Below are 13,840 nucleotides of genomic sequence, written 5' to 3' on the forward strand. Positions count from 1 at the left end.
AAGGTCCCTCTTTTGTGCTAGGAATGGTTTGAAGAAATGTGTGCAGTCTGAGGAAACCAGTCAGATGTCGCTCTGGCTGAATTCTGTAAAAAATCTGGTTTTGAAATTTGAAAATTGGTTTTTTTCTCCAACATAATTTGAAACCTCTTTAAGGTTTAAGAAACCATAATTATATTCCACCAAAATGATGTGGGAGTGTTTACTTTCTTTTATTAACATTCCAAGAGGCTATCTGCCTGCAAACATCACGTGTAAGGAGCCAGTGTAAGTCTGCCTACAGATGTCTAAAACCATGCTCGCCAAGTGTCTCCTCACACAGTGAATGTGTGCTTTGATCAAGTTGTTGGCTAGATACAAGCCATAGCAAAACAGACATAATCATTATAAATCCAGTTTGTAATCAGATACAAGCCGTGAAAATGTTCATGATGCTCCTGTGCTTTCACGTTATCATTAAAACAGAGAAGAGTTTTACAGTACAGATGAGTTTTAATATGTTTAAATGAACTAATAAAAATATATGAATTTACCCAACAGAACAGAATTCGTTGAATTAATCAGCCATATTAGCATGTTATCAACCACTGATGTTAGCATGAACATTATCAGTTTTTCACATTAGTAATTTAAAGCATTGCGACCCTGACCAGGCAGTTACTGACCACGAATGAATGAACACAGCACTGCGCAAGAAACCAGCCACATCCAATACACTCCATGGAACTTTTTTATAGGGTTCCGCAGGGTCCCAGCCCTGACGCACGCCTCTAGTATATTATGTAAATGTAATGATTTCTAATAATCTATAAATATTATGTGTCAAAATAAGTGATATTAGTAATACCAGATGGGTATGACTTCTGCCTGTCAGTCCATAGGCTATGAATAAAGCGTTGTATAAAGATAGACAGATTTCTTAGTCATGTTTATTACATTTATATTTTAATAATTACATATTAAATGCAAATGAAATCACTAAATACCATTCGCTTTAAGGCAGTCAATGCGTTGGTGCCTTTCAGTGGAGCTGGAATGGAGTGGAATATTTCAGTTCAGTGCAACATATTTTTCCTTCAGGAAGCCTGTAGTTTTCAAACCTATATATAGTAGAAAATGTCAAAATTTCACCATGTGAAGGGTTTTCCCAGGCGAACATGCGTCTAATAAAACTGTCAAACGCCATCTGTCCAGTGTAAGTTGACTGGACGTCCAGCTTATATGAAGTTATTTAAAACCCCTGGCTAATATTTTCTCAAGTTTTTTTTTTTTGGTGTGTGTGTGTGTGTGTGTGTGTGTGTTCTTTTGTTCTTTATAATTTATGTGTTCATTTTTCTTTGCAACAGAGAAGTCTGTTATGATTTGCCAAATAAGTTCACTTTAAAAAAAAAAAAGAAAGAAAAGTAGATAGAGGATATTAGGTGGGAAAAATGAGAAGAGAGCTATGTACGCTGCAGTTGCAAGCATAAAGACAGCAGAACTTCAGAACTTTGGAGCCTTGCTTGACTATAAACCAGATATACTGCAATGGTTCATTATTTTATACATTACACATATATATATATATATATATATATATATATATATATATAATATATATATATATATATATATAAAATTACACAGACACACGCATATGAGAGAGTGAGCAGGTACTGCAGCAGCCACAGCAGTGTTATGTAAGCCATCTCAAGTGGCCCACTAATAGCTCAGCCCTTCCTCACACGTGCTTTCCTCTACCCCCCGCTCACCCCCCCCCCCCCTCCACTTTCCACACAAACACACACACACACACACACACCCCTACCCTGCCGCTCATTATCACACAGTGAGTCAGGCATCTCCTAGGCAACACCATCGTCATACACCGTTGGCGGCAACAGAAGAAGGAGGGGGGGGAGAGGCCGGGCCTCTGGACTCGTGATCACTGCACAGTGCAAAGGTCATTGATTCTCAGTGGGATAACACACACGCACATGCAGTATGTCTCTTGACTTCTCTATCTCACTGCCCAATCTGAGACAGTGAGATCTCAAAGTGTGTGTGTGTGTGTGTGTAGCTGACTATTAGAGGGGATACAGTGACTGATCCTGTTAATCAAACTGATTATGGCAATCATGTTGCTATTTCCAGACCTGGTTTGATGTTGCTGCATTGTAGGTCTGTTCCTGTTGGAAAGCAGAGGATTAATAGTGATCAGAGGAGCAACAACATAACACTGATTATGGTATCTGTCTGGGCAGCTGGACCTGTAACTTGAATAGGTTTTTAATGGCAGGATTGATATTAGATTTTTCTGTGCTCAAATTTACCATAATGTCCAGAACTGATAGCCTAAAAAGACAGGAGAACAAGTATTTCCACGGTTTCATGTTTAAGGACAGCAGGGGAGGACGTAACAGTATTATCAGCTGTGCAGTCGGGAACTGCTTGCTGGCGGAGACGATCGTGAAAACTTGTCAGGATGGTGGATTTTAAGATAATTCTGCAGTAATGTGGAGTAAATGGTTAAAAAAAAAAAGGAAAAAAACATAACATAATCCTTTTACAAATCAGTTGTCAAATGTCCACATGGCCTTCATTTTACACTGTTGTGTTTAAACGCGTCTGCCGTGACCAGCACAGGAGAGGGGGAAAAAGGTGTCTTTAATCACTTTCCTAATTATCATCACTATTTCCATTATTTGCAACGGTTAAATCTGACATTTCTTGTAGGCCTATTTAATCTTTTTTCTCTTTCACTGAAAACCTAAGGTGTTGTTTTTGACCAGTTTCGGATTAAATTTTTTGGTGGCATCCCTAATAAAGGTATAGTTAATATAGTTTATAATGTTTAATAGATAAATTTTTTATTTTTTTTTATTTGTATTAACAAACTCAAAACCATTTCCATTTAGCTTGACAGAATGCAAGGGCGGGGCTTTGAGGCGGTGTCAGGTGATGTCAGAGCTCAAAACACCTGTGCAGATCATTCCAGATGCATATGCTGATTGGCTCATCTCCTCTTTTATTGGAAAGAAAAAAGAAGACTACTCTTCGTACTCTTCTGGTGTATTTTGAGTGATAACTCCAACCAGTGTACTTCAGTGTTAAATTATGGTGCTCTTTGTGAAAAAAGTGTAAAGGCAGTATAAAATAATAGCCAATGGATATTGTGGCAGTGTAAATCGTGTAGAGAAGAGTAAATTATATCGAACAAGCTTATATGATACTAGCACTTGTGTGTGAGAAATGTACAACAAAACTATGGGCATCCTCTGGGTGCTGCAAGCTACAAGACAGTGCTCCACCCACGAGTCATAGCCCCGCCCACGATACAGGGCCTTACAAAGAGGCATTATAGAGGGTGCAGGGGATAAAACAGATTTAAAAAATGTCTGCAGGTACAGTCTATGCAAGATCATGTGCTTGTGCAGGGCCTTTGAAGGAGACAGACTCTCCAGACTCTTATTTTAAATAAAGCTGACACACATTAAGGCAGTGTTCGAGATTTTGGCTGGCTCTGCTGGATTTCCTTTACAGGAGGCAGACTTCTTGCATGCAGAGTGTGACCTCATGCGACTCACAAGTTAACATGCTGGTAAAGACACTGTGCTGTGACATTCAGCAGCTCTGCAGGAGTAGCTTAAGGGTGCTTTTACATTTTACATATGTGGCTTTTAGTCTGTATGAATTGAGCCCCGGTGTGCTCATCTCCTTGATGTGATGTGGTGTGTGTGTGTGTGTGTGTGGTGTGTGTGTGTGTGTGTGTGTTTGTGTTTGTGTGTGTGTGTTTGTGAACACGGCAATGACGCTCAAGTGTGAACAAAAAAAAAATCCGGTCTACTTCCAGAAGTCCATTGTGGTTCAATTTCAGTGTGAACTTGATTTGACCCTGACTGAACCCAGCTGCATGAAATGAACCAACTGTGATGTATTATTTGAGATGTGAGCCCCAAAGCACAAAAAAAATGGTGTGTTCTGGATATCTGGACCAAATAAGTAAAAGAACTCCTGGATATTGTTCACAAAATTACTTTGTTTATGCCCTGCCCCTTTCCATGCTTCACTTTTTTCTTTTTGTTCATTTAGTTCTATGCAGTGTGAAGCCAGATCAAACCAACTAGCAAATAAACCAAGAGTATCAATTTCACTCTAGCTAAATATTTGTTTTTAATGCCTCATTAATCCTAATGGGCATCCAAAATTAAATTTATTCTAAACATATTAAAAGCAATTACACTTGGAGGGGAAAACCAGTTAGGCCTACCGATTTAAAAAAAAAAAAAAAAAAAAAAAAAATTCAGAAACAGAGTCAGAATCATAAGACAAATACGTTCTGTGCTACAGCTAGTGATAAAGATCAGTACACTCAGGCCTAGATCGTAGATCATAGGTTCAAATAAAAAAGTGGTGTTTATCAATACCTATAGCTATTTGTTTAGTCACATTTTCTATTTTTAGAGTATTCAAGATGTTTAAAAAGCCTTTGAGTGACAGTGTGTTTCTCGGGAAATTCAGACACAGGATAAGGCTCCACCTACAATTACAGTGCAAGACTTGAACTTAAATTTAGAAATCACAAAGCTAGTGTGAGGTTATGTGAAAAGGCAGAAAAATCCAAACTGGGTGAGTCTGTACTTTTTGGGGATAGAGGAAGTAGGGGCTGGTGTTGGAATTTCCATGGGTGTGAATTCAACTGACAGCTTTTCCCTGAAATACAGGTGACCATGTAAGTGAGATGTCCATCATATCCCAGTCCGATTGCTGCTGATCTTTTGTTCGGTTATGAAATGACTTAATATGAGATGATGCTCAGTTGTTTGGGGAGCTGTACTGGCAGTCTGTTTCTCCTCATTTTTTTTATAGTTTGGGAGAAAGAGGCCCATTCTACTGCAGTTTGCCTTTCTTGTTTTAACCTCCCTCAAAACAAAGTGCAGCTTCAGGCAGCGGGGTCTGTAAAATGGACCAATTCATTAGGGTCAGCAGTCACGCTCAGCTTTCTGTTTGTCACACCCCAGGAGCTTTGTTTAATCTTTCTGATTCAGACTTCAGTTGCCATAATGCACTGAAACTAATTAATGGCAAAATTCATGTTTCTAATGTTTAAAAGAAGCTGCTCAGATACTGAAAGAGGAAGCATTGTGTTTCTGCCTGCCAGTGTACCATGCTAGCCTTCTCCTTATTCCATGTAAAAAAAATAATTTTTTTTTTAATGCACCAAATATATGGAATACGTTACCATTAAATATTCATTTACACATTACCATCTATTAGTAATTTAAAAAATAGCTAAAAAAAACTTTCAACCTTATTATTTAACTAATTTTTATTATTTGCTTTACTTCTACTTTATATTATTTTATTTGTTTTATATTATTTGGATTATTGCATTGTATTCAATTTTTTTCTTATTAATTTTTGTTTTGTATATTTTGTATTTTATATTGTTATTTTCTTCTTTTGGTCATTGCTTTATTATTACTGTGTTATTATTATTTTTTTCCTATTTTTCCGTTTTATTTTTCATTACCATGTGTTTTTTTTTTCTTTTTTATATTACACTGTAAAGCACTTTGAGCTGCATTTTTAAAGTCATGAAAGGTGCTATAATAATAATAATAATAATAATAATTATTATTATAATTATTATAATAATAATAATAATAATTATTATTATTATTATTAAACAAACAGATCAATTTTATTATAATAACACACTCTTCACTACAGAAAAAGCATTATTTTGGATGCAGAGCCATTCTGTACTTCTGTTTGAGAGCATGGTACAGAGCATAGTATATAGTGTGCACTATGCACTACAGGTTAGTATCAAAACAGTGTAGCCTAGATTGTATAGAATCTCCCTAAAACTTTTGCATTTGTGAGGAATAGGAATTGGGCAGGGCTCCATTTAGTGTAACATCCTGTTTAATGAACATGGCTTCCTTGGAAGATCATTTCCATGTGTGCCAATGAATGCTTTGTTTAAAGACAAAGGCATGTATGTGAGTGAGTCTGTGCATGTGTGATTGATTGCTTGCATAAGAGTGAGAGACATTCTGTTCCCACTTCTGAGCGTGGCCGCATCCTGGAACTCGCAGCACCTTTGCATCCGCCTGGCTGTGAAAAGCACCTTACATAACTGCATTTGATGAGTGGCTGAGCCTTACTGTTACCTCCTCCTTATCTCTCATACTGCCGGCTCACACACACCGACACGTGCACAAACAAAAGTAAACATTTATTGACCATAGGTCCATGTGCTATAATACATAATTATCTTGCAAGGAATGCTGAACATTTATAATTAGTTTCATGGTCATTTGTGGTAGGTTAATACGCTTAAACTGCAGTGTACTGATGTTTGTGAACAAGGATTCTTAACTGTATCTGTGTCCTTTAGATTAGCAGCAGTAGCGATTCCCACCACATCACCACATTTTCTGGTTAATTTTTAACCCTGTGGCTGACACTCTTTTACTCTCTCTCTCTCTCTCTCTCTGTCTCAGGAGAAGAACCTGGACTGGTTCCCACGGATGCGGGCCATGTCTCTAGTGAGCAGTGAAGGGGAGAGTGAACAGAATGAGATGCGGTTACTGCAGGAGAAGCTCGATACCACCGTCACACTCGTAGCACAGCTTTCTGCTCAACTTGCAGAGCTCAAAGAACAGGTAACGCACTCTTTCCAGCCCTCTAAGTGCTATGACACACCAAATGAGGGCTTCATACAAGTCTCCGTCTGTCTTTTCTGAAAGGTTGCACTCCAACTTGACAGCATGCATGTATGTTCTGCCATATGTAAAATTATTGGAAAGGTAGAGGAATAAAAGCAAAAATATAGTAAAATATAGACGTAGTCCACCACACCAGTAGGTGGCAGTAGTCTGTATTTCTAATAACAAAACCTTTTTGTCCCAAGCCTCATACTACTATACTAAATAGTATGTAAAAAAACATGCTATGTGCCAGTATCTATAATGGGGCAGGATTTTGACATACTATTTAGTGCAGCATTATGCATTTTTTTCCACTCAGTCATGCTGAGAACGGTCAGCTTGTGCCAACACAAAACAATGCAAAAACAATGAACAGCAGTTCACTTGGTGTGTCAATGCCCTTAATAATGTTTAAACACCCATAGATCCATAGATCTCAGTTTTTCAGTGACCTCACTCATCTCACTCATCTCACTTGTTTATAAATTAGCATATAGCACACTTGCACTGTTATGCTAATCTAGCTTGAGCAGTTAGCCTGGGTAAGGCAGCATAGACTAGAAAGCAGTGATGCCAGCGTAGACATTTTGTTGCCTTTTTAGACCCCACTAATGAATTTAATTCAAAAAAGAGCCTAGCGACAAATCTAGTGACTTCTTGAGCAGACATTAGCGACTGTCTTGAAATCAATATGGCTGTCCAGCTCACATCACAGCTGCTGTTATACGTGTTGAGAGAGCAGGTTTTCTTGACTCTCCATCAGTGTGTAACACCTGACTGTGTGACGTTTGCGACCAATCACTGTTCACCATTGTTTCGAATGACCAATCATTGTTCACCATTGTTCCCAGTGACCAATCACTGATCATTGTTTCCAATGACCAATCACTGATCACCATTGTTTCCAGTGACCAGTCACTGTTCACCATTGTTCCCAGTGACCAATCACTGATCATTGTTTCCAATGACCAATCACTGTTCACCATTGTTTCCAGTGACCAATCACTGTTCACCATTGTTTCCCATGACCAATCACTGTTCACCATTGTTCCCAGTGACCAATCACTGATCATTGTTTCCAATGACCAATCACTGATCACCATTGTTTCCAGTGACCAATCACTGTTCACCATTGTTTCCAATGACCAATCACTGATCACCATTGTTTCCAGTGACCAATCACTGTTCACCATTGTTTCCAATCACCAATCACTGATCACCATTGTTTCCAGTGACCAATCACTGATCATCGTTTCCAACGACCAATCACTGACCACCATTGTTTCCAGCCACCAATCAGTGATTACCACTGTTTGTCCCACCCTCGCACTTCTTCGTTTTAAACTCTTTTCTTGGAGATAGTAATAAACGTGAGTCACCGTTTCCTTCACGACTTTTCAGTCACTGCTTCTTTTTATCTGCGCTCTTGTTAGAAACTATAGTACTTTGTAAATGTGTAAAAGTTTAGTTTGTGATGCCAGGACAAAGATGAATTCTTTCTATAAGAAAGAAATTATCTATTATTTTCTATTCTGATAAAACTCTATTCTATTATATTCTAAGTGAAAATCTTCCTTCTTCATGCAGCTTAATTTGTAATTTGATGTGCCAGTGATCATGATGAATATATTAATATGCAAATTAGCATATGACATAATCTAGTGACTTTTTGGGTGTGCTTTAGCTACTTTCCTTAGAACACTGCTAGAAACCAGTACCACTGCCAGTGTTTCCACTTCAGTGGCTGGGACTTAGGTGCCATTCTAGTAGCCCATTCTCACTGACGCTGTGCTGGAGCTGGAATTTGAGGAAACCAGCAAACTGGTTTAAAATCCAAACCATTACAAAATCAGGTGTAGGAGTTTAATAAACCTGAGTGTAAAAATAACTTCTGTAGAGGGTTTATCAGTTTTACCTCTTTGACATCATACAATAATTTACCATTAAAACTAAATTTGAATCCCTATCATCAGGAGAACAGACGTTCGAATCCCAACGATGCTACAGCCAACTGTGGCTAGAAACCAAGGGAGCAAAATTGTGGGAGGGATGGCATATTCTCTCTCCGCTGTCAATCACAACAACAGTAGACAATCTGTGAGCTCATGTATGTGGAAGAGGGCGGATAGCACTTTGCTTTGAGTGTGTTGCCCTGTCCTCTGACACAGCATGAGCAGCAGTTCGAAAAGATGAAATTGGCTGGCTTGACATGTCACAGATGAAGCACATGTTAGCCTTCATCATCCCCATTTGGTAGTTGTCGTGTGATTAAAAGAGAGCTGGCTGGTGAGTGGGAATTGGTGGGTGACTGAATTGGGGAGAAAATTGGGGGAAAAATATGGAATCTAATAAGCTTTTAATACACTTGAGATGACAGATATATGTTTCAGTAAAACAGTTGTTTTTGTCCTTGGACCTCATGTTTAATTTGGCTGTTATTTTTCTCTAAATCACTTTGGACTTTGTTCATGTTTTTTTAAATAGAGGTCATGAAAATAATAATCATCTTGGCCAAAAAACCCAAAACTCCGTAACTAGGACCCTTCTAAGCTCCAAACTAGTAGCATTCCTGTTCACATGCCGGTCATCGGGATAGGGGTGGGGCTAGCACATCAGGATAATATAACTAATCCTTGCTGGAATTACAGTGAGTAGTGTATCACCTGTATATTGCGTACCACCTGCAGCGCCTTTGATTCCTGGCGGTCATGTGCCAAGAGCTGTCTGTAATTCCCCTGGCCACACTAGATGTTAAGTAACTTATTAAAGCGATTTCTCTCTTGGCATCAGGCCTAATTAAACAAACTCTCTTCACCTCTGAGCCAGAACAATCTGAACAGCCAGGACAGCGGCTTTGCTCAGCTGGGTGTGAACATTTACATTTCCATTTCAGGGAAAAAAAACAAGACCTTTTGAAAGACACAGATACATCACTGACTGTGAGAATAAGTAAAGCTCATGCTGTTTACAGTATGCGGTTGTGTGCTGTTTGGCTTTTTTAAGCTCTGATATGAGATGTTGGTAACAAAAAAGCGTACATTCTACTGCAATATTTATACACATTTCCATGTTACCTTTGTTTCAAATGTATTATACACTCACAGACCACTTTATTAGGAACTACTGTGCACCTACTGGTTCATGCAATTATCTAATCAGCCAATCATGTGGCTGCAGTGCAATGCATAAAATCATGCAGATACAGCTTAGGGAAATGTTCACATCAACCATCAGAATGGGGAAAAAAATGTGATCTCACTAATTTTGACCGTGGCATGATTGTTGGTGACAGACGGGCTGGTTTGAGTATTTCTATAACTGATGATTTCCTGGGATTTTCATGCACAGCAGTCTCTAGAGTTTACTCAGAATCATGCAATAAAAAGAAACTAACTAGCAAGTGGCAGTTCTGTGGACAGAAACTCCTTGCTGATGAAAGAGGTCAGTGGAGAATGGTCAGACTGGTTCAAGCTGACAGAAAGGCTACAGTAATTCAGATAACCACTCTGTACAATTGTGGTGAGCAGGAAAGTATCTCAGAATGCACAACACGTCGAACCTTGAGTTGGATGGGCTACAACAGCAGAAGAACATGTCGGTTTCCACTCCTGTCAGCCAAGATCAGAAAGCTGAGGCTGCAATGCGCACAGGCTCACCAAAACTGGATGGAAAAACGTATCCTGGTCTGAAGAATCTCAATTTCTGCTGAGGCACACAGGTGGTTAGATCAGAATTTGGCGCCAACCATCGTGAATTCATGGACCCAACCTGTCAATAGTCCAGGCTGGTGGAGGTGGTGTAATGGTGTGGGGAATGTTTTCTTGGCACACTTTGGGCCTGTTAATACCAATCAATCATTGTTTGAATGCCACAGCCTATTTGAGTATTATTGCTGACCATGTGCATCTCTTCATGGCCACAATTTACCCATCTTCTAATGCCTATATCCAGCATGATAATGCACCATGTCAGAAAACAAAACTCATAACAATGTCTCAAACTCATAACAATGAGTTCAGTGTTCTTCAGTGGCCTTCCTGGTCATCGGATCTGAATCCAATAGAACACCTTTGGGATGTTGTAGAACGAGAAATTCACAGCATGAATGTGCACCTTAAAAATCTTTAAAAAGTCAACAATCATGTCAACATGGACCAGAATCTCAAAGGAATATTTCCAACATCTTGTACTACCCAGTTAGTAGTACAGTGTTTCTAATAAAGTGCTCTGTGAGTGTACATTGAAGTTAAAGCTATAAAAATAAGAGACTGCCAAATGAAGTTGAATGTTGAAATGTTGAAGTTGAAAACATAGAACTAAACCTTCATTTGAAACAAGTTTGACTTTGACTTAAAGAATTCAGTGGAGCTGGTCATTTGGATTTGTCATTTTCCCAGTCGTACATTATTTAATTGAGAAAATCTCAGTTCAGTTGTTGCTGTTGCTGTAATAGTGCCTGGACACTTGAAACTCTCCTGTTGCTTTAGAAAGAAGGTCAACAAAGTAGATTATTCACCTTACGATGTGTCCATTATACAGAAATTCAATCAATCAAAGTTTCCAATGTCAAAGTGATGGAGCGTTACTGTTTTTGTTTTATTTTATTATTTTATTATTACATTTTATTATTATTTTTATTATTTATTTTTTTTTTTTTAAAGCAGTGAATCAACAGGTTTCCTTAGTGGTCACCATTCAAGGGTTTTAACTAGTTTTATGTGTTAAAAATAAATAAAAAAAACACATGAAATTTAGCCATCAGCCTGGCTGTGGACCACCTAGCTTGTCTTTTCCAATAGTGTTTTTTTTTTTTTTTTTTTGTGGTTAATGAATGTTAAATGTGAATGTCCTTTTTTTATTTGAAAAGTGTTGTACATCAAAGCTCAGTAATGTGTGCACTGTAAATTTCCTTAAACACTTAAACGTGTTCCAAACCTTCACTTCCGTCTTCAGGAGTCAGGATTCAAAGGCGTGAGGTTTTGAAAGAAATTCGTGCCCTGTATTCTATATTTCTGCTGCACTGTTGCAGTAAGTTTACCTCCGAGGGTTGAGCTGATTGATGGATTGGCCTCTTTCTTTCTGTGTGTGTAGATGACTGAGCAGAGGAAAAACAAGCAGAGGATGGGCTTCCTGGGTCCAACACAAGTCAACCACCATATACCCCCTGCACACTGAGAACAGGCCTGACAAGACACACACGATTCCCGTCCTCTCATCACAGACTGGTTTTCTGTTCGGACCTTGAGCTTCTAGAGAAATGCCTGGGGACTGTCTCACTCAAACCTCTTACACAGCAAATCAGTGACGTTTCCAGAGTCTCCTGTCTAGGGCAGATCCCTAATGGAAATGCTGCCTGTGGACTTTTAACTATAAAGTATTACTCGTGTTTTAAATGTCATTCCATTTTAATGGTCTTACTTTTGGCAGTAACTGGAGAGCAGTGTAAGTCAAGGTGAACTTCAGGATGTACCTCACTCAGTGGGGTTACTGCTGCTTTGGAAGTGCCTTAGAGCTTTTTCTCATAGAGGAAATGCTGAATAAAATGTCCTTTTATCCTTTAGAAACTACAGAACTGGAAATAAAATGTTAATCTCATCTCACAGTTAAAGTCACCATCTGGTTTCGTTAGGAGAAACTTCTTGAAAATTGTTGGTCATCTTTGTACATTCATGTTCATTTTTATTGAAAATGTATGTAGTGCCTACTAAGCAAATCACTGCGCTAGAGGTACCTTTTTAAAATGTTGTGTGTGGTTAGTAACTGGGTGAATGTATGTGTGAACCATGTCTGAATGCTAGATTGGTACAGTTTGCTGTAAGCAGACAAAGATCCTGCTGAGTAACTTGTCAAATATTTATATTGATTTGAAGCATTCCCTAATTTTAACATTTCATTGTGCTTTCAACAAGACAGTTTAACTCACTCTCAAGTCACCTTATCATGTTATTTTGTGTGTAGATTTGCACAAGTGACTTACACAAGGATTGAAAGGATGTAATTGAGAAGAAATACCTTTTATGTTCAAGCAATCTCAAATGATAGAGTATTTTACATGATCACAATACTGTAATAAATATATATGTATATATGAATGTGCAGGACTATCTTTTAACTCATTATATTGGTGCAGTCCACCTATGAACACACAAACACACACACACACACACAAAGCAGTAAAGTCACCTAGAAAGTGCCCTGCACTTCACCATGTGACATTTCCCCCTCTGAGTATTTATAGTCCAGAGTTCTGCCTGTCTTGAAGCAGTGGTAAATAATTACCATCCATGAATATAGGACTGCAGTTAACCGCTCTGTCTATTGGGATTATGAACTGTATCCCTGTGAACTTTCACGGAGTTTTTACTTCCATGATGCAAGGAGAAATCAGATAACTGGAATCAACTTTTTAGTGGCCCAAAAAAGATTTAAAACTAGTACAGCTTTAATCACACCACTTTGGATAAATGTGTTCAAATCCCACGTCAGTGGGGCTTTAATATATGGTACGTGTTGTATGTGTGGGTAGAAATCTGGCCCTGTTCCAAAAATGGCAGATTGGTAGCCTACGTGAGAAACGGGGCTGCCAAATTTAGCCTCTGACTGAGCTAGTAGCACAAACAGCCATCAATAAGCAGGGAGAGTTCTAGAAAGCTCTGTCTAGTAAGAGACAGCAGGACAAGCTAGTGCTGCTCTTAACAAAATGAAGTAAAGTTAGGTTCAGTCAAATCACATTTTCTGCAGATTTCATTGGGTTTCATGAAATATGTGCTTGCAAAATACAAGTGGATGACAAATGAAAGGGAAAAAATGTGGCTTTGTTAAGCTGTGGCATTTTCCTGGCATGGTTTGGCCCCAGCTTGTCCTCTTAGACGGAAAGCTCGCTGCAAATCAATACAAAGTTATTCTGACTGATTACCTTTATCCTATGATGAAACATTTCTATCCTGATGGGAGTGGTCTTTTCCAGGATGACTCCGCCCCCCATCCACAAGGCATGACGGCTCGCAGAATGGTTTGATGAGTAAAAATGATGTAAATCAAGGAATAAACTCACCCCAGTTGGCAGATTTTGGACAGTGCTCTCTACCACCATCATGAAAAGACCTGTGGGAATATCTTATGGAAGAATCGTCCCAGAATCTTTG

The 13,840-nt window shown here is 38.7% G+C and overlaps 1 protein-coding gene across 1 annotated transcript in view; it reads left to right on the forward strand.

Moving 5' to 3' along the window:
- itpr2 (inositol 1,4,5-trisphosphate receptor, type 2) overlaps positions 1 to 12,781 on the forward strand; it is a 93,645-nt gene extending 80,864 nt beyond the window's left edge. The window contains exons 56-57 of the mRNA XM_026927126.3: positions 6,489 to 6,650; positions 11,787 to 12,781. Of these exons, the coding sequence (XP_026782927.2) occupies positions 6,489 to 6,650; positions 11,787 to 11,870 (246 nt within the window). The 3' untranslated portion in view covers positions 11,871 to 12,781. The remainder of the gene's footprint in view (positions 1 to 6,488; positions 6,651 to 11,786) is intronic.
- The last annotated feature ends 1,059 nt before the right edge of the window (positions 12,782 to 13,840 follow it).

This window comes from Pangasianodon hypophthalmus, chromosome 6 (genome assembly GCF_027358585.1).
Source record: "Pangasianodon hypophthalmus isolate fPanHyp1 chromosome 6, fPanHyp1.pri, whole genome shotgun sequence".
NCBI classification, from domain to species: Eukaryota; Metazoa; Chordata; class Actinopteri; order Siluriformes; family Pangasiidae; genus Pangasianodon; species Pangasianodon hypophthalmus.